This window comes from Protopterus annectens, chromosome 3.part1, assembly GCF_019279795.1.
Source record: "Protopterus annectens isolate FY-2018-M chromosome 3.part1, PAN1.0, whole genome shotgun sequence".
Taxonomy (NCBI): Eukaryota; Metazoa; Chordata; order Ceratodontiformes; family Protopteridae; genus Protopterus; species Protopterus annectens.
In genome coordinates, this window is record NC_056732.1 from 1,646,800,649 (window position 1) to 1,646,823,089 (window position 22,441).

The 22,441-nt window shown below is 42.2% G+C and overlaps 1 protein-coding gene across 1 annotated transcript in view; it reads right to left on the bottom strand.

Annotated features, from left to right (window-relative positions):
- KRIT1 (KRIT1 ankyrin repeat containing) overlaps nucleotides 1–22,441 on the bottom strand; it is a 772,078-nt gene that overhangs the window by 252,689 nt on the left and 496,948 nt on the right. Inside the window, 1 exon segment of the mRNA XM_044066350.1 lies at nucleotides 17,291–17,457. Within this exon segment, the coding sequence (XP_043922285.1) occupies nucleotides 17,291–17,457 (167 nt within the window).

Sequence of the window (22,441 nt, forward strand, 5' to 3'; positions counted from 1 at the left end):
TTTTTATGTTGGAGGTAGGTACAGGAGAAAAAGAGAAGGCAGTGGGGAGATTACTAGTTGAAGGTGTGGGTGGGAGGGGAGGAGGGTTGTGTTGTTTAGCTAGTGATGGTATGGTTTGTGTGAAGTGTGTGTTGAATGAGGTAGCAATATTTTCGGAGGAGTGAGGGATGTTAGGAGGAGGAGTAAATCCTTCTGCTAGTAACATTGTACTTTTACTATTAAAGGTCTAAACAAATGGTTATTATTATTATTAGTAGTAGTAGTAGTAGTAGTAGTAGTAGTAGGAGTATTTCATTCTCCTAAGTAGACATGTGAATACTCCCTATATCATTTGATCTTTGACAGGACTTGCAGTATGATATTATTTCCCTTTCTCCCTCCCTATCTTTTTTTGTTTGGGTCTTTCTTTTTGTGATACTGTAACAAACTAACATTCTGTAAGCAAATGTTGTAATTTGGGTAGAATACAGAGGTGGGAAAGAGACACAGCCAATATCCCCTGAACTGCTGTTAATAAAACCTTGGATTAATATTTTTCTTTTAATTCAATGATAAATTGTGACAGGATATTCAGATGGCAGCTTACATATATCACCAGCTAAAATGCCTTTAAAACCACAACACAAGCTATGCTGAAGTACACCATTACATTACTTTTAAAAGCCTACTGGGAAGAATTGCAGCAAAACACCATGCTGCTGCTAAGCAAAAGAAAATGTTTAGTTTTACTCAAGAAGCCACCAGCTTAACAGTTGTACAAAAGACAAAGAACTGGCTGCATTTCTAATATCTTTAGTCCTGAAGATGAACAGTCAAATATACCTCTTCTGGTCCCATAAGGTACAAATCTTAGCTGGTGATATGAAGAAAAATTATCCTTAATAATATTTCTTGCATTTCAGAAAGAGTGGTTTTACCATCTAAACATTTGCTGTGATATGGAAAGAGGAGAGCCATTTTTCAGACTGCCTGCTGCTGCGGACCGAACCAAAGCTTGTGGTTCCTTACAGAAAAATATCTACCCTTGGAAAAGAAAGGTTTTTTGTAAAGTTACAGCTTATGTGCTGGTTGCATTTTGCAGCAAAATGCCTTATGTTTAGCTAATGACTTCTACTTGACAAAACAGATGAGGCCAGTACAGCTGGAAGACAAGGAGGTTGGGATTCCATCTCCAAATATCCACCGCTGACTGTATCCACCAAAGATTCAATAACTTGAAGAAATGCTAATTCAGGCTCTGGTAGTCCCATAAGGTCTCTTATCCTTTCTTAGTGTCTGAGAAACCCTTAGCTTCCCACCTGAAGATGTTCTTCATTCTAATGAGGGATGTGTCCAAATGACAAAATCCTCTGCTAGGGATGCAAATGACAGGGTGTTCGCAGTGCTGACATACAAGAAAAAGATGAAGGAAATCTGGCTTGTATAAGCCTGTTCGCCATCCTCAAAGTCTGAAGAATCAGATTTTTCAACAGGAGATATTTCCCTCTTCCTTTTTTCTTTTCTTTTTTTTTTTTTGGCTAAAGATCCCAGCACTAATAGCAGATATGCAAAAGGCTACAAGTTCTTAAAAAAAGAATATCAAATCCAGCACATCTCATCAGGTTCTGCAAGGAGGCCTGGTTACGAGTGCAGGCTAAAACAAGATGGCAGATGTCTGAGGTTTGGGTATTTTAGGCTTGCTCTTAGGAGGGAAATGGTTCCCTCTGAAGTCTCCAGTCACAAGTGAGTACTGATGGACTTACAACATGGCAGCACAGTAATGACCGCTGTTGGGAAAGCCTGTTGTAAACACTGGGTCATGGTGCAGTTTAAAAATGTGGTATACAAGATACTTTTCATTAGTAGTTTCTTTTTTGATAAAATTCTTTGTCATGGTGAAGCTGTACACTGCAGACTCCGATAAGTGCCACAATGGTTTTCCCATAGTTTATCAGTATTTATTTGCATTGCTTTTTCAGTAAACAGCTTTGTAAACCTTTTACTGATACTACAGCCCAAATAAATACAAGAACTGATGGTGTGCTATCCTCCCCCTTGTTTATCACACTACAAATGTCAGAACCAGGTACCTGAAGTGATGAATCTGAAGGTTTTTGGCTTGGGTGGAAATTCTTTCTTTCCAGAGCATGGTGAACCCCCCCCCCCCCCCCCGGGGCATCATCAGAGTCCTTGGTTCAAACAGGCATCCTCCTTGGCAAGGACTGCAAAAATGTTTCAATGAGCCCAATGCCTTTGGCTTAGGGGCCTTGGGACTCAACCAGTATGTCATCTGACCCCATCCCCAAGTTCTTTCTGTTGTGTGATCTTCCGTTTGTTTATTTTTGGGTGGAACATCTGCCAAAGAACTGGCAGATACCATAGTAGTACTAGAAAAGGCACATCACACAGCAGGGGCAAGATGCGATATTATAGTCTACACCCAAACAGCATAAACATGATTGAACCAAAGCTTGTGGTTCCTTTTAGCAAAATATCTACCCTTGGAACAGAAAGTCTTTTTGTAAAGTTATAGCTTATGTGCTGGTTGTATTTTACAGCAAAATGCCTTCTGTTTAGCTAATGACTGTAAAAGTTTTGGTGAGGAATTTGTTTAGCCACTACAAATTATTCAGTCAAAGCAACAACAGTTAGCTCTTCAATAGCATATGTATCAATACTACAGAAGACAGGCTGAACCACTGGACTGACAATTTAATGAAGATGTTGCTTGTTTAAAAAAAAAATTACCACATAGAACGCAGGCAATCATACATTTATACAAATGAAAACAAAGCATACGGACAAATTTTCAGTTGCAAACATATATCACACATAATCTTCTATACAGGCACTGTTGTTCGAACATTAAATAACTCCTTCAGTTCCTGCCTTCCCTTAAACCTCAATGGACTGACAAGTTTTGATACTCACAGCACCTACAGACCTTGTGTTCTCAAACTGGGCCAAGAAATAATTAAAGATTGTGTAGGTGAACGTATCTCTCATACCACAGACAGAAGGGCATCTGTTCAGTTGAGAAGGGGAAAAGTGAAAAGCACTGGAAATCAGCTTGGATGCAAGGTTTCCGGTAGGAGAAGTCCAAAGAGGTATTAGCATGGTTGCAACACTGAACAAAATTAAGAATATTTCTGATTTTCACCATACACTAAAACTCAGATTCAAACGGCAGAAGTCAAGGAGGCAAAGATTTTCTGATCAAAAAGGCTTCTTCTGTGGGTCTCCCATTCTAGGTTCATAAGTGTGTACTAGCCAGTGGCCCTGGAGCCTTCATAAGCATAGCCCATAGAAGTGCCCTGGCATCATACCGCTGTCAGTTCCCAGTGCCTCTATCAAGTAGAGCCACTGGAGTGATCCCCGGGGTGAACTTTTCATTTCCCATCCACTCATCAAGATTTCTCTTGAAAAGGGCCAGTGAGGTGCTCTGCTTGACATGTATGGGGAAATCTATTCCAAAGCAGGGGCAGTATCTGGTCTATGAACCTGTCCCTCCAGCATGTTCTGTTGACTGTGGTAATGAGGTTGAGGTCCCTGGAGTGTGTGGTGCAGAAAGATTGGGATTTCTTTAGGTGTAACATTTCTAACATGGCTGGATCAGACATGGCTTTGTAAGTCAAGCAGAGATCACTCTTAATAGACAATATGAGACAGAGAAAAGCTGGAGTTTTTTTTTAGTCTGTCCATGTAGGGCATGTGTTTAAAGCCTAGGATCCTCTTCGTGAGGTACTTTTGTGGCCTTTCCAACTGTTGCAGGTGTTTAGTGAGGTACATGCCAAATAGGGCATTATACATGATGATTGGTCTAATGAGGGAAGAGTAGAGAGAGATGATGACCTCTTTCTTCCTGGATGCAAAACCCTTGGTAATGAGATGTGCCATACAGAAGGACTTTCTGACCACAGTGGCAATGTGGTGGTCGAAGGAGAGGTTGCTGTCAACCTGTGCCCCCAGATCTCTTGCAACTCCTTCAGTGTTCAGTGAGCTACCATCAATGTGGTAATTAGTGGGAACTGAGTTTTTCCTAAAGGGAATGACGACGCATTTTTTGGCATTAAGCTTAAGGCAATGGTTTCGACACCAGTCATTGGTCTCAGTGAGGGCTTTCTGTAGGATGTCTAAATCACTTGGGGAGTTAATAACAGCTCCCATTTTGTAATCATCGGAGAACTTAGTCAGCCAAAGTCCCTCTGTGTTGGCCTGGACTTCTGAGAAGTAGATGCCAAACAGGAGAGGAGCCAGGATCAATCCCTGTGGGACTCCACTCCTGACTGGTCGGCAGTCTGACTTGGAGTCTGCTACTTTCACACTGTGGGTTCTGTGAGCCAATTTGCAACCCACCTAGTGATATAGGGGTTGATGCCTAGTTTAGTGAGTCCATCAATAATTCCTGAGTGGGGAATGGTATCAAAGGCCTTGGCCAGATCGAAGTAGGCTGTATGAACTGCGTTGCCCTCACCCACAGCTCTGGTGACGGACTCAAAGAAGTCAACCAGGTTGAGCAGGCATGATCTACCCTTCACAAAACCAAATTGCATGGGATCCAGAGTTTGAACATTCCCTATATCCTTGTTAATTAGGTCCAGGATGATGCACTCCATAGCCTTACATATCAGACTTGTCAGGCTAATGGGGCACTAATTTCCAGAGTCTGTAGTCACTCCCCCTTTATGGAGAGGGATGACTGTAGCAGTGTGCCACCCTGTAGGGACAAAGATTGAGGTGAGGCTGTGATTGAACATGGCACACAAGTGTGGTGCCAGTTCACTTTGTAGTTTATGTAAAACACAGCCAGGGATACTGTTGAGTCCCATGGAAGCTGTATTCTTGGCTAGAAACAATGCAGCTTTAACCTGTGCTGCAATAATGCTGGGTGCCTGGCATTCTTCCAGTATTGTGATTGGTCCTTTGGGGGGGATGAGAGGGGTAAAGTTGGCAATGAATCTGTTGGCCAGTATGTTGGCAATATCTGTTGGCTCAGTATAGGAGGTACCACTGTGCAATAACGTAGAGCAAATCTGGGTATTGCTGTGGAGATTCTTGATATAACTGCAGAAGGCTTTGTAGTTGTTTTTAGTGTCTGCCGCAATTCTGCCTTCATAATTAGCTTTAGAGGATTTGATGAGGGATCTCAACTTTTTGTTGAGGCTAATAAGGGAGTTTTTCCAGTCTTGGGACTTCACATTTTTCTGCAACAGTTTCTTCCTTCTGTTGTAGAATTTGTTAATGGCAGGGGACCATCAGAGTGGCTTCCTTTTTTTGGAGGACAGTGTCTTGGTTCTGTTGGTTATGGCTAGTTCCATGCATTTATGTACGTGTTACTACAGTGCATTGGTGTATGTGGTCATGCACCTATTTTCCATTTGCATGGGTGCCATGAAGTTAGCCATTTCTGTTTTTAGGAGCCCAAATTCAGCTTTGCAGAAGTTTTTCATGGTGGTTACCCTTGCTGGTGATGTGGGTGAGATGTGGATTTCCATGGTAATTAGTTTGTGGTTGGCTCTAACCAGGGAGGAATTGACTATTGGTGTTGAGCAACTGTTGCCCATGTTAGTAATAACCAGGTCAAGGATGCTGCTTCCTCTAGTGGGGGTAAGAATGAGCTGGTCCAGCGCATTGGTATTAATGAATTCCAGGAAGCGTTGAGCAAGTGTATTAGTGCATGAGTATTTTTCCCAGTTGATGGAGGGGTAATTGAAGTCACCCTGTATGAGAGTGTTGGGTTGGACCCTAATAGTTTCCAGGGTGCTTAGGAATGTGGAGTGAGAGCCTTGGGACATGGTTGGGGACCTATAGCAGGCTACAACCTGAATCGCCATCTTACCCACTGTTAGTTGTACCTGAAGTATCTCCGATGTGTTATGCTGGGCTAATTTGTAGGTGTACCTATCCTTTATGAATATGGAGACACCACCACCTTTGGAGCTTCGGTCCATGTTCTGGGGCCGAAAGGTGTGGAATGAGTTATAGCCTAGTAGCGCAAGGGTGCTTTCCGCTGCTTTAAACCAGGTGTCCATTACAGCACAAATGTTGATGTTCTCCATTTTGAGGAGTGCTTCGAGTGAGTGCATCTTGAGGTTTAGACTTCTAGAGTTGAGCAGCATGACCTTCAGATTGCATTTATTTATAGCTGTTATGGTGATAATTTGGTCTTTGGAGCACCACCTAAAAAAGGCACTATAGGGGTGGCAAGAGCCTTAGCCAGTATCTTGAACCTAGTGGTGACAGATGCAGGCCATCTCTAGTAAAGCATCGAAGTCTGTCAGTCATGTCATCCCAAGCAGACAGATGCTGCATCCCCTTAGAATTGACACCAGAAACTTAGTCAATTGTTGAAGTCAATAATTTTCTGCTTGTACTGCAGTATCATTCTGGGCAACGGTAGGATGCTGCTCAGGGCTAGGGTCATTCCAGCCTGGGCCACATAATCCAAGAGCTCCTCCATGTCATCCAGGGAGGTGCTTCTCAGGTCATTCAGACCCACATGGACAATGACAGAGTCATATTTGTTGTGGAGTGACCTGAGTGCATGTGTTGTGTGTGGGATCCTGGCACCCGACAGACAGACAAACGACTGTTACCTTCTCCTTATTTAACCTAGTGCGTGAGACATCAGTGTGCCTCACTATTGAGTCACCTACAATTAGTGTATCGGGCAAGCTGTTTTGCCTTAGGCGCTTAGGTTGAGAGGCACACTGTGTAGGTGAGCTATGTGTCTTGTGATTTGTGCTGTGTTGTGGTGGTCGAGTGCATTTCTGATTTGGAGGTCTCTGCTGTAGATTTCTATTGAGAGCCTTCGCGAAGGTGAAAGAAAGTGGAAATCTATTTGTTTAAAATCAGAAGACCTTCAGTATGGAGCCATAAAATGAACAGAGTCTGTCAAAGGTTAAGTTATCAATTACAAACCTTAAAGGATAAATCTGATGCAGTTCAAAGGCACAAAATGACTCAAGTGCATCTACTACTAAGACACACACAGGACTGGCAAGACAAAAGAAAGCCATCTAGTGTCATCCCAAGCAGACATTAGAAAAGCAAACTAACAGACTTTCACTGAAAGAAAGACAACAGTTACCCAAGACTAGCCTGAGCAGCATCAACAAAGAAGTCATTTGTTGTCTCCCCTCCCCCACTGTCCTATCCCATTAAAATTACATACAGAAAAACTATTAAAACTGACACTCTAAAATGCAACTAGTCACCCCCATACCAAGATACAGTTAAATGGGGTCGATGTCCTTCTACAACTGGAGAGGAAAAGTACAGTTTTGTACCTACCATAAATGTAGATGTCCGATAGACATGCAACTGCAGTCATAACATGTGGGTTGTCCTGCCTCAGGCAGCCCTCGGTCGGCCGGATTCCAAAGTCTGGGTCCGACGTCGGCTGATGTCGCATTTCTCTCCGACGTCAGAGCGGCTGGAGTACATAAGCATCAGCCGACGCCATTTTCTTCAGTGTTTCTTGCCCCAGATGCCAGGTGCCCTCCAAGGAAGGCTGTAATCAAATTGGAAGACAAAAACAGGATTCCAAACAAATAAATGAGCAATAAAACAAATACACCATAACAGATATCCCCAGCTAAGAATAACAGGGATAGGAGTGGACCCTAGGCATAGAGGGGTATGGAGGGAGGGAAAATCCGACTGCAGTTGCATGTCTATCGGACATCTACATTTATGGTAGGTACAAAACTGTACTATGTCCTTCAAGAATGCAACTGCAGTCATAACATGTGGGTAGAATACCATAGCTTAGCTGGGGAGGAGGTATGCTCTAGGAAAGAGATGGTGTGGCAATCAAACCCTGCAGGACTGCCAAGCAAAGCCTGCTCTGGATCTGGAATATAGAGGGAGATTGTAGTGTTTGGAGAATGTATGCACGGAGCTCCATGTAGCAGCTTCTAGAATGTCCTTGGTAGGCACCCTCTTAAGAATGCTGTAGAGGTGGCTGTAGCTCTGGTGGAATGTGGTCTGACATTGGCTGGAACAGTCTTTCCATGAAAGGAATAACAGAATCTGATGCAATGTCCAATCCATTTAGAAATAGTCTGTTTTGAAATTGCTTTTCCTTGGACTGCAGGGCGTAAGCTACAAAAGTTGTTCAGACTTCCTACTGGCCTTGGTTCTGTCCAGGTAGTATCGAAGTTGTCTGTGAATGTCCAAGGTATGCAAAAGTCTTTCCCCCTTATTCTCAGGATTGGGGAAGAAAGCAGGCAGATGAATGGCTTGATTTAGAGAAACCCTAGATACTACCTTTGGCATAAAAGTAGGGTTGGTCCTTAATGAAACCCTGTCTCTGTGGAAAATAATAAAGGGTGGTATTGCCATTAGGGCCTGTAGCTCCAAAACCCTTCTTGCTGAGGTAATTGCCAACAGGAAAGCTGTCTTCCATGAGAGAAATTGCAAGTCAACTGAAGCTGCTGGCTCAAAAGGAGGTAGAGTCAGTTTTTCTAATACAAAATTGAGGTCCCAGGCTGGCACTGGGGCCTTTCTTGGTGGCTTAATGTTCTTGATTCCCCTGAGGAATTGTCTTAGTAAGGGGTGAGAGAAAACAGGAGGATCAGTGTTGTATCTAGCTGAAAAAGCAGATGCATGTATCTTTATGGAAGAATATGAGAGGCCGTTCTTTAACATATCTGCCAAATATTCCAAGATGAGTGGGATGTTCAACAATGATGCATCATGTCCCTTGCTGGTATTCCAATTGCTGAATCTTTTCCACTTTGCTAAGTAAACCTTTCTGGTGGATGGTCTTCGAGCCTCTGTTAGTATCCGCTGAACTTCCTTGGAGAGAGATAAGCTGAAGTTATTTATGGGATCTCCCAGGCTGTTAGCTGCAGTGTCTGAAGATTTGGATGCAGTGTTTCGAAATTGTGTTGAGTCAAAAGTAGAGGCCACTGAGGGAGGGCCCGCCTCCTGGTGTGACATATGCTCCGTAGTAGTGGGTACCAGTGTTGTCTTGGCCAATCCGGAGCTATTATGATTCCCTTGGGCTTCTCTGCTTTGATCTTTAGTAATACTGAGGTCATCAGTGGCAGAGGTGGGAATGCATAGATTGCTAGGGAGTTCCAGTTGAATGAGAGGGCATCTATTTTCCAAGCTTTTGGATGGTATGTCCTTGTGCAAAATTTTGGTAGAAGATGGTTGAGGTGAGAGGCAAATAGGTCCACTTCTGGCTTGCCCCATGTCGAAGTGAGTTGTCTGAAGGCCTTCGGATGTAACCTCCACTCGTGTGGATCTGTGAAATTCCTGCTTAGGCTGTCCACCAACACATTGTCTTTTCCTGGAACAAACTGGGATTGTAACTGGATGTTTAGGCTCAGTGATTTCTCCCAAAGTTGCATTGTCAGTCTGCAAAGGGGATAAGAGTGGGTGCCCCCCTGCTTGTTTATGTACCACATTACAGTGGTGTTGTCTGTCCGTATCATTAAATGGCCTTGCTGGAGTTGGTGTTGAAAAGCCTCGATGGCATGCATTACTGCCAGCATTTCCTTTTGGTTTATATGCAGATGTGTTTCCTTTGGAGACCATTGTCCTTGTATACACCTGCCTTCCATGTGCGCCCCCCATCCAAGGTCTGGGGCGTCTGTAGTCATGGTCTGTGTTATCTGTGGTTTTTGAATGACATACCTGTGTTTTCCTGGCTCACCGAGGCCCACCATAGGAATTCCTTTTGTAGGCATGGAGTGAGTGGTATGATTGTCTCCAAGTTGTTGCTGTGTTGAGACCAAATGCTTTTTAGGTACCATTGAAGCTTTCTCATGTGTAGTTTTGCTAATGGAACCAGTAGAATGCAGGATGCCATGTAACCCAGGGCCTGTAGGAATCTCCTTGCAGTCATCTGGGTGAGTTTTGCTAAACCTTTGAAGTAATGAGTTAACTTCTCTTGCTTGTCTTCTGTCAGGTAAGCCATCTGAGAGGCTGTGTCTAGTTTGGCTCCTAAGAAGATTATTTGCTGGGATGGCTGCAGTCTTGACTTTTGGAAGTTGACTGTGTATCCCAGAGCTTGAAGTAATCGTATGACATAATCCAGGTTTTTTGTCAACATCAATTTGTCGTCCACTTGTATGAGGCAGTCGTCCAGGTACGGGTAAATTTGTATTCCCTGGAGCCTGCAATGAGCAGTCACTGAAGCCAGGCATTTTGTAAATACTCTGGGCGCAGTAGATAAGCCAAATGGCAATGCTGAGAATTGATAATGCTCTGGCCCTGCAAGAAATCTGAGGTATCTTCTGCAGCTGTGTCTGATAGGGACATGCAGGTATGCCTCCTTGAGGTCCAGAGTAATCAGCCACGACTCCTTGCCCAGCATGGGAAGGAGTTATTGTAGAGTCAGCATTTTGAACTTTGGTACTATGAGAAAGGTGTTTAATGCGGACAAGTCCAGTATTGGTCTTCATTGAGATTCTTTTCTTGGAACAAGGAACAGTCTTGAGTAAAACCCCTGGTCTTGTTCTTGTTGTGGAACTCTTTCTATTGCTTTCATTCGAGTCAGCAGAGTGATTTGCTTGATAGCTTCTGCCCTCTGATTTTGTGGTAGGTTTGGCATGCCTTGTTTTCTTGGTAAGGTATGAAAATGAAACCTGTACCCTCGGTCTATAATGTCCAAAATCCATTTGTCCTTTGTCAGTCTGTGCCAGTTTTCTGCAAATAGAGATAATTTCCCGCCCAAGGGAGCTTCTAGTTGTTCCCTGGTAGGCGGTAGTAGAGGAAAGTCATTGAGTTTGTGGTTGTTGGGCAGGTGAAACCCTGCCTCACTTCTTTCGTTTCATGGCTCCCATAGTCATCCCCTGTAAAGGCCCTTGTATTGGCCTCTTCCTCGCCACGTCTGTTCTTACCCCTTTGAAACTTTTCTGGATTAGGAAAGGACCAGTTTTTGAAGGCCAATTCCTACTGAACCTGGGGGGTTGAACCTGGAGGAAATCTTTCACAGTCTGAACTGATTTTGCTTTTTCTTCGATGGTCTTTAACACATCCTTAGCATTTGCACCAAAAAGCTTGTTCTTTTCCAAAGGTGCATCCAGAAGCTTTGCTTTTACATGATCTGGTAGAGGTTGATCTTTTAACCAAGCATGTCTATGAATCACTGCCCCTGCCATAGCTGCCCTACATGAAGCTTCCAGTGCATCATATCCACACTGCAGGAAGTGATTGCTTACTTGCTGAGTGTTATGTACAGCTTCCTGCAAAGTCTTCCTGTCTAAAGGATCAGGAGAAGCTAATGTTTTTTGTAAATCTTCTAAGAGATAATCCTGATATTGTAACATATGAAAAAGGCAATTTAAAGCTCTCATAGATAAGGTAGTGGCTGTGTAAACCTTTTTGCCCCATCTCTCTAATGACCTCGCTTCCCTGTTGGAGGGCAAAGGATTTTTTGAGGTGGAGGCTGAAACTCCTTTAGGCCCCTGTGAAATAGTTTCCAAATCAGCAGTATGGGCCCTGAATAAATGGGAATGAGTTTCTGGGACCCTGTAATACCTGTCTGGCTTGGCTGGAGCAGGAGGAAGAGAATCAGGGGTAGCACTAGAGTCAGAATACAAATCATCCAGAACATCAAGTACAGGAGGAATAGCTAAGGGCCTGTGCTGAGGCTTCTTAAGGAAAGTCCTAAGGCGTTTCCTAGAATCAGAATATTCCTGTCCTTGCCACTTGAAATGTTCCCTCATGGTGTGCAGAACTTCCCCAAAAGAAATATCCTCAGGAGGGGAGGCCGAAGGGATGGAATCTTCTGCATCCGAGTCCTCATAGGTCTGGAAGAGCTCTTCCTGGCTATCAGAGTGGACAGAGCCCTCAGAGTCTTCATCTGAAGGAGTAGGGTCAGAGGGTTCAACCCGGGCCTTTATCAGTGGGAGGCTGGGATGCTCTCTCAGGATGGGCCTGTGAACCTCTAATCATGGAAATTAAATCAGCAGCCATGGACATAATTTGTGTCTCCGGAGTCGGCTGAGGTAAGGATTTAGAAGTAATATGCTTTATTTTGCTGGCTGCCTTAGCCCTAGTGTAGGCCTTAATAGACATGGCCATAGGAGGCCTGGCAGCTCCACGTGCAGGAGTGACCTTGTCTACAGCAATGGTCTCGGGCATTTCCTCGGTTTCGGTATCTGGAGGAAAATCTATAACTGGCGTCGGAGTAATGTCTGGAATCGGAGTCGTCGGTAATGCGGTGTCTTTGGTTCTGAGCGGTGGAGAGACCGTCTCAGAGGGAACTTGAGCACTCGCGCTAGGTTTTGGCGTGGAGTCGGTGGTAGACGCGGGCCGAGGAGGTCGGTCCCGGTCTTTTCGGTTTTTGGGAGTTTGCGATGTCGGAAGATCCGACGGCATGGTGTAAGCAAATTTATCGCCGAAAAAATCTTTAGCGAACTCCGCCCGGCGCCTGAGAGTGCGCTTGTTGAAGCGAGCACAGGCTACACAGGCCGAGACGTCGTGGTCTGGGCCCAGGCAAGGGAGGCAGTAAGAATGGAAATCCTTATGAGGTATTTGTTTACCACAAAAAAGACAATTGTTAACTTTTTCAGTGATTTCTGACATCGGCTGAGGCAAGAAAAGGTCCCCAATGGGGTACTTAGCTTTTTTGATGACTTCAGTATCGTAGAATACAGGAGCTGACCGACCGGCACTTGCGAACTGCTTCTGCTTCGGGCACCGCGCGGCAAGAAAGACTGGAGAAAATGGCGTTGGCTGATGCTTATGTACTCCAGCCGCTCTGACGTCGGAGAGAAATGAGACATCAGCTGACGTCGGACCCAGACTTTGGAATCCGGCCGACCGAGGGCTGCCTGAGGCAGGACAACCCACATGTTATGACTGCAGTTGCATTCTTGAAGGACATCATTACATTACATTACAATTCAACTACACATTTACAACAAAAGTAATAACACAGCATTAATAGGAACATTCACTGGCAAGCTAGGGCATCAATGACAGTCTTCTCGGGGTTCCACAGTTATCTTGAAATAGGTCTTAACCATGTTAACACAGGCACCATTCTCTCAGACAAATGAATACTGACACTGTTTGAGACAGTTTGGGACTGATCTTTTTCTAAATTTTCCTTAACAGTGTCAACAAAGGCCTACCCTTTCTTAATTTAACTAGGTGTGCAGACAGTTTATTGTTATTAAACTCAGACAGACCATCTTCAAGTTGCAAGACAAACTGCAATCCACTTTTACTGCATTTGTGGAATTAGACATCTCCAATTAATCAAGTTGATTGGAGAGAAAATACAACAGATCAAGGAATTACTTGGGGTCTAGTATCCCAAGAAGAGGAGGAAACAGGCGGAGTTGAAGAATGGCAGTGCCTCAAAATAGCATGCGTGAGGACTACAGAACAGATATGTGGCCAAGTCAGGTATGGAAATAATGTACATAAGGAAAGCCGTATGTGGAATGCAGAAGTCCAGGAAGTCGTCAAAAGAAAGGAGGAGTACAGGAAGAAGTGGGAGATAGAAAAGATGGACCAGGCTAGGAAGAAGAAGAAGTGGGAGATAGAAAAGACAGACCAGGCTAGGAAGAAATACTGGTTGGCTAAGAAAGGAGTTGTACTAGCAAAGAATAGGGCATCAGAGGCACTCTACCATCTTCTGGAAAGTGACTCATTAGGTGGCGCAAAGAAACTATATCAGGTTGTAATGCAGAGAAAGAAAGATAAAGAAGACAGTCACCCTTCATAAGAGATGCCAGCAACAACTTGCTCATCAATCCACAGGACATCAAAGGCAGATGGAAGAAGCAGCTTCTGAATGATGAAAACCCCACATAAGTTGTACTGCCCCAAAAGCAGCCTATGATGACAGAAGAGAAGTGTACCCTAGAAGAAGTAAGAATAGCACTAAGGAAAATGAAGTCAGGGAAAGCATCAGGCTTAGATGAGGTCACAGCAGATATAATAAATATGCTGGGTGAGATAGGAGAGAAATGGCTCCTGAGGGTACTCATACCAGTGTGGAGAGAAAGGTGTATCCCAGATGACTGGAGAATAAGCATACTCATGCCGGTGTATAAGAACAAAGGGGACATCCAAAAATGTGGGCAGTACAGAGGAATCAAACTCCTATCACACTGCATGAAAGTTCAAGAGCGGGTGATTATTGATAAACTGATATGCAAAGGAGTGGAATGTAAGATGGGAGATGAGCAGTTTGGATTCAGATCAGGTTGCAGCACAACTGACATGATGTTTGCAGTAAGACAGATAGTTTGGGAAGAAGCTAGAGATGAGGAAAAAGTCGAACTGGGCACTCCTAAACTTGGAGAAAGCATATGACAAGGTCCCAAGAAAGCTGATCTGGGCAGTACTGCAGTGGTTCAAAGTCCTAGAAATATTGGTAGAATTAGTGCATGCTATGTACAAGGACCCAATGACTCAAATACGAACAGTGTTTGGCCTCACAGAGGGGTCCCAAGTGGAAGTGTGTGTTCATCAGGGTTCAGTTCTGAGCCCACTGCTGTTCATACTGGTGATGGATTACATTAGCAAACAGGTTGGAGGGGACAGATCAACAAAGTTGCTGTATGCAGATGATGTGGCATTACAGGCAGACTCTGTGCAAGAACTCCAGCAAAGTATAGAACAATGGAATGCAAAACTAAAGGCACATGGGATGAAACTAAGCACAAATAAGACAGTGGTAATGGCAGAAAACTGAAGAAATCAGAAGAATCTGAGAATTGAGCTTGAAGGGTAGATAATGGAACAGGTAAATAGCTTCAAGTATCTGGGAGGAGTGGTTGAGGAGAAGGGACGTCTGAATGAACAAGTCAAAGCTAGAATCAGAGGGGCTGCAGCCAAGTGGAACAGAGTGCCAGTTGTAGTCTATGAGAGAAGAATGCCAAAGAAGCTGAAAAGTAAGGTGTACAAGACAGTGGTGCGACCAGTTCTACTGTATGGTATAGAAACCTGGGTATAAAGGCAGAGGAGATGATGGAAATGAAGTGCCTGAGAAGGGTGGTAGGATGCACTCTGTGAGACAGACGAAGTAATGAGGACATAACAGCAAAAGCCAAAGTAGCTCCAATTGCAGAAAAGATCAAAGAGAACAGATTACTGTCGTTTGGACACATGCAGAAAAGCAGAAGACAATCTGGTGAAAGAAGATTTGGGCCAGACAGGAAGTAAAAGGAAACAAGGACATTCAGCAAAGAGATGGATTTAGTGTGTGAAAGATTTGTGACAGTCAGGCATGAATGTCGAAGAAGGCAGTAGTGTGGCATTGAATAGAGAGGGATGGCGACAGTTAACGCAATTCCCTGACCCCATGTATAAGAAATGGGAAAAAGGGGGCTGATAATGATGACGAATTAATCAAGATGTCAGCAGTCATGACTTTCAGAACTTCACAGATGCATGCATCACCTACCTTCCTTAAAACCTCATTAAAATGAAATCTACAAGATTGCACAACACAAACAACTTGGTCTCCTCTTGTATCTACCTCTAAAACTCATGTATGCTTTTATTTTTAACTCTGTTAACCAGGTAAAATAACTGGTCCAAAGACTGTTTTTTAGCCATAACTCTGGCTCAGAGGCAACAAACAAACAGAAAAAGCACAGGATTGTCCAAAATATGTAAGGAAAATCATAAGTATACAATAGAGCTACAAGAAAATAGGTGCTCAAGCAGAGACATCAGCAAGAACATTACGGTAATGAAGATCAATAACCTCATGGTGTAAACAGTATGTTTCAGCATTCGCAATGAGTTGAGAAAGTCTAACTTCCTTATAATGAGTATAACTGTCCAAACATAAGAAGTACTGAATAACTAGAGAGCAAATGGCATACCTGTTATATTTACAATATTTACAGACAACGAATTCTGCCACACCCACAGTCTGTGCATGAAATGTATATTTATTCAGTGGGTAGTTATAAATGCATTTGGAAAATATGCGAATTAGCTAGGTTAGAACAATTACTTTGTATAATCTCAGTACCTTTAGGGGCATGGTATTCTAATTTAAAGGAGCCACAGCAGACTCTCTCAAGAGTGATAATGGTGGTATATGGGGGTCAAACTAACTGCAAGCTATTATTACTCTGTTCTTAACTGCTGTTCCTAATGAACAGAGTTTTTCAGTGGGGGGCAACAACTGTTAACTGTTAAGTAGTAAGTAATCTATACGTTAGAGTATTAAGCAGAAACATTGCTCTAGTTTCAACATGCAGTCACTTAACATTACAAATGGTTAAGCAGTAGTGTTCTCTGTGGTGTGACAAGTGAATAAAACTTAAGATGTTTTGTTCTCTGCTGTCTTAATAGGTTGATATTTCTATGCGAGTTTAGTGCAATAAGTGGAAGTAGATACAGTGTATGCAAATTACATACAGAAAATACTGCTAACAAAACCCAGCACTGTGGTACAGAGGGCTAAACCTCTAACTACGACCCAGGTAATGTGGGTTCAATTCACAGCTCAGACGTCACAGGCACCGTCAGGGAGAGATGGGCGTTCCTATCCAGGGGGTGGGTGTTAACTGAAGAAATTCCCTGAGGAGAGGTGTGGTCCACAAAGGGGACTAGACTTAGATGTTCTCAATGAATGCAGGGATGAGGAAATAAGGACAGGACATAATAACCATCCTTAGCTGCAGAAGCAGTTGCTTGCACTGCACCCCCATTTCCCCCAAGAGGATGCTCTTAAGAGCCACTCTGGACTCTGGCCTCACCTCACTTGGAGACACCTGCGGGAGTAAGGAGGAGCAGGTAAACCCAATGATGCACAAGGGTAATGGGACAGCTGGAATGAATGAAGCAGGTAGGGGGAAACTGCTGACAAAATATTCTGGCAACACAAACTAAGTTACAAAATCTCTTTTTTTCACAAGAAGCAAGAAATTCCCTGACAAAAAATGCTCTGTTGCTTATCTTGCTTATAATAAGCTAAACAGGCAGAGAACTCTGCAACAGTCTACAGCATAAATTCACTATTCACAAGAAAGGTCAGCTTAAATTCAGATGACAGCTTGTTTTAACAAGATAAACAGGCAGTAAAACATACTAATATGATTTCACTACAACAGTCAGCTAATAAGGACATGTTCTGCACAGACATTATGACAGGAATCTGCTGTATGATAATCTACTGTACAACTGCTTCATCTCTAAATCCTTGCAAACAAGTATGCCATATTTCTGATTTCTGCAGTTAAAAGTCACTTATATCCTGATTCATTTGTTGAACATTAAGCTGTGGCGTTATCCTATGCAAGCAATGTAACATTTCTGTTGAAGCGCATGTTATATTACTAATTCAGTGACTTCTGATACAAAGTGGGAAACTTACTTGAGGAAGCCTTGCTTGTGTTTCTTACTTTCATAGTTTCCATAGACAATTTGCAGCAACAAACTAGCCAAAGTTATGAGTTTAGAATCTGGTGCTGAATAGTGGCCTTTCAGCAGGTTGTAGCGAGCTTCATCAAACAGAATAAGAATGGCCAATGGGTCTTCAATCTTTAAAATGAAAAGTGACATCATTAATGCTTCACTAAATTAAATGCTGCAATAATAAATGATCACACTGTTTAATATTAACCGTATGCTGCTGCAGTCGCTAAACTCTTATAAAAGAGTACAGGAAAAATGGAAGGTTTGGACAGGGCATTTTTGTGACTAGACATGGAGACTTGTACTAGACATGTCTTTTTCTTTGCAGTATCCTCAAAAGTGCACCATACCATTAAGCTTTCAAAGTCACTTCAACCTAATCTCATCATGGTACAGGCTTTAAATCCACATCAGTGATGCAAAAATAATATATGACAGTCAGGAGGTATTGTTCTCAAGAATTGCCCCACTGCCTACCAATTAAATATCTTTGGGGGAGGGATGACTAGTCTTAATCATATACAGATCATGGAAACTACTGCCTTGGGTTATGATAGACACCTGCCACACTTAAATAAGTTTTACTCTGAATAACTGCAAAGCAGAGTAACAATCACTAGTTTCCCAGGATTTCAGCCACCTTGCTCACAGGCCTGTACCTGAAGCTTTGGCCTGTACCTGAAGCTTTTTATATATATATATATATATATATATATATATATATATATATATATATATATATATATATGTATACGCACACACACCAAATACAAAATACACCTCACAGCCAAAGTCCTCCAATACGAAATACAGTTTATTCACAAAAAAAATGGTTAAGCGCTTTCATCAATAGACTTCATCAGGGTTAAGAGCTTTCATCAATAGACTTCATCAGGGTTCTGATGAAGTCTATTGATGAAAGCGCTTAACCATTTTTTTTGTGAATAAACTGTATTTCGTATTGGAGGACTTTGGCTGTGAGGTGTATTTTGATCGTTTGGCAATGTTACACCTGTTTTGGCACTGTTTTTTTTGTTCTATACACACACACATACATACACACACACACACACACACACACACACACACACACATATATATATATATATACATACAAGCATGCGCATGCACATGCACTTACACATGCACACACATGCACACTCACACAAGTGCGCACACACACACAGGTAGATTTGCAGTTGTTCAGAGTGATGGTTACTCCTTTACTGTCTTTAGGATAATACACTGTACACCAAAAACACAATTACTCTCCCCTCTTAAGCCAACTGTATTGTACTCACTTAGTAGCTATGGTTAAAACAGTCACAATTGGAAAGAGGAGACCATCAGTTAAAGAAACCATAATTTTATTTACATAAACTCAGATTAAAAAAAGAAAGTACAACTGTGTAAGTAAGCTTTTCATAACAGCTGATGTTTTAATAAATCACTGCTGCAGCAGCCTAAGCTGTTTGGTTTATATCCTGCCCTCCTCAGCCTAAACAAGCAAATAAGACAACTCATAAAATCTTCAAAGAGCAACTATGAGAAAAATTTAGCAACCATAGCAAAGTATAACCATAAGGCTTTCTTCAGCTACGTCTGTAACCTAAAAGGTAGGACTCAGATGTATTGCTGAACTAACTGTGGATGGCAACACATACACTGACCCTGTGGAAATTGCAAACATGCTAGCAGACAGGTTTGGTGAAAATTTCACCCCACTATCCCCCCAAGCATACCACAATCCATGACTTCATCATCTCCTCCTCCCTGCATCTCCAAAGAGCAAGTCATTGAAGCTCTCTCCAAAGCTAAGACCACCGCCTCCATGAGACCAGATGGCATTCCAGGCTGCGTTCTTGATGTTCTAAAACAACAGCTGGCTACTCCATTAGGCACACTATTCAACCACAGCCTGAGTACGGCCTTTGTCCTCAGTGAATGGAAAACAGTGACTCTTGTTCCTCCCACAAAGGTGGCTCGGCAACAGACCTGGGTAACTATAGACTCATAAGTTTAACCAGCTTCATCTGTAAGGCAATGGAACGAATCATCATGGACCTCATAAATAAGGATATAGGTGACCTCTAAACCCTGGATCCATCCCGGTTCGGTTTTGTCAAGGGCAGGTCATGCCTACTAACCTGTTGGTCTTCTTCAAGAACCTGACCAGAGCCATAGACGAGGACAAAGCCATGCACACAGCCTATCTTGAGTTGGCCAAGGCCTTTGACACTATCCCACATTCGGGCATCATTGACAAACTAATCCAGCTGAATATCAACCCCCTATTTTATCAGGTGGGTTGCAAACTGGCTCACAGAACAACAACACTCAGTCAAATTTGGAGACTTTGCCTCTACCAGCAGACCTGTCAGCAGTGGGGTCCCACAAGAGTCACTGCTGGGTCACCTCTCATTTGGCATATACTTCACAGAAGGCAAAAAGGAGGGGCTGTGGCTAACCAAGATTGCAGATGACTGCAAATTAAGTGTTATCATTGAAACCCCTAGCAATATCGGCGTACTACAAAAAGGGCCAACACAGACCAATGAGTGGCATTAATTTCAACTTTTTCTTTATCTATTACATCTTCAAAAAAGAAAACCAAGAGAGTTCCTTCTTTTTATGAGTCTAAATTTCTGTCAAAAGAGCAAGAAGTGGAGAGAGAATGTTGTGCTTCAGGATTTTCTTCATGATTTGAACATGCTGATTCTGAGGAACATGCTGCATTTAAGGCAGTTTATTGCTGAAGTGCTAGACTTTTGTTTCAAGTATTTTTACAGTCATTATTTGTGGTTCTTTATGTTGCTCTCCTCGAGCTGTACAAGTGGTTAGGTTGTGTGCAGGTGCCTTAAAGCTGTGGAAGCTGGCGGGCTGGTCTGATCCGTGGCAGGACTTCCTATATAGCCTAGGCTTCTGTAACAGTGATCAAATGATAAAAATTGTCAAGTTGGACTCCTTCCTTATCTCTAGCTTCCTCTCCAGTATGTACCTCACTGCAAACACCAGGCTGGTTGTTCTGCATCCTGACCTGAATCTGAACTATTTATCTACCTTCTCACTTTCTACTACTCTGCATATCCATTCATCAATCACACTCTCCAGCACTTTCATGTGATGTGACTGGAGTTTGATACGCCTTTACTGCCCACAATTGTGAATGCCCCCCTTTACTCTTGTACACTGCCACTAGAATGGTTATACTCCAGTCTTCTAAGATATGCCTTTCTCCCTATACTGCTATGAGAATTCTCAGGAACCATTTCTCCCCTAACTCAAACTGAAATCATTTTTTTCTCCTTTATTAACTTCACAGACTGATCATCAACATGGGTACACACATACTCAGTTATAGAAAACAAGCCATTGTAAACATAACCCCTTAATGGCATCAGCTCAGGGACAATGACTTCAGCAAAGTTTTTCTGTTATCAGTCCCTCATAAGGAAACCAGTTTCTAAGCTGCAGTTCCAATTTTCACTTGAGCTCATGCCACTCTGTTATCTTTCCTTTCACAGGTATTTGCTCCCAATAATGCAATTCCGTTGCTAATTTTCTCCAGCCCTTTATTGCCTATTTTCTACACCTCTACTTGCAGTCAGCCCTATTGCTAAAATTCCCATTCTACATTCCCACGTTGGCTTAATTAGAATAATTTCTGCTACCTTGTGAATATAAAACTCTCCTTGGTTATTGTTATTCTTATTAAAGGCTTGCATTCAAAATTATACTCTTTCTTCATTTCATGAACTTCTCCATGGTTTTCCACTTTGATGTAAACCTTTTGCGTGTATTATATATATCAGCCTTAACTGCACAGCTCTCAAGTATCCCTTCAAATCGGGTGATCCTGAACTACCTTGTTCCCTGGGGAAGACCAACTTATCCCACTTAATTCTTGCCTCTTCCTCTCTCGCATAATTTTCTTCAACTCTTAATTACTATCCACAATGTCTCCCCGCTTGATTAAAAAAAGGAAAAAGCCCCGAAGAAATACAAACATTTTCACTGTTTGAATCCTACTATCCATTATCAAGATCTCCAGTTTCTCAATTTTTTTCTATCACTTTTTTAGTCACTTTCCACATATCATTAGCTGCCATGACAGAATCCTTTTTAATACAACATATATAGAAATACTTTAATTTAGGTGTCCTCATTAATATGGGTAATGCTGAACAAATTCATTAATAAGTACACAATTTACTGATATAGCCTTGTTTTATCTTCATTAATTTTTCATTCTGAAAAGACTTAAACTGTCTAAAAATGTTTTACATCAAAATGTCCTTTTCCAGATTTGCCAGGTAAAAAATAATATCAGCTACAAATAAACTTAACTATTTTTTTTAACTACCATACTATTTATATCCTTCAATTTGTGAGCCCCTTATTTTCTTTGCCAACAGCTCTAAATATAAAGCAAATAAAGGGGGAAGAGGACATCCCTGCTTTCAAGGAGAAGAGCACTCCTACCTTAACTCTTACCTCTGATCCTTCATATATGCTTCTAATTAACTATTAATTTATCAGGGGAATGCAAATGCTACCTCTGTCATATGCATAAAATCAAATCTGACTCAACTGAATGCTTTATAAACGGTATAACTATTAAGTTTTAGAAGAATGGTTATATTAAGGATGTGCTGAGAGAAGCATATAACCAGGTTTCTTATGTGGATAGGCAATTGTTGATTAGGAAGGAGTAGTTAATGCAGTGTTAATGACAAAGCCATGATACCATACAAGATATACTTATTTATTTTATTTTACATTTACTGACCAGGGAAGTCCGGCTGTGCATAAAGGCCTTTTTCAGCGAAGGCCCGGGGGAGAAAAGGTCCATTACATGCAGTACAAACAAGGTCTTTTTAAGTTATTTTATGTCAACAATGTCAGGTAGAATACAATTAAAATATATTTTACAATGTCAAAATAGATCAGACAGTTCTGTTTTAGATCAGACAGTAACTGTACATACAGCAGTAAGGCTGTTTTGGGATTCGTAATTATTTAATGAAGGCTTTTTCTCTGATGGACAAAAAAGAAACAAAAAATGTGAAAATTACTTTTAGGGAAAAAAATCTTAACTTTTTTTTTTTTG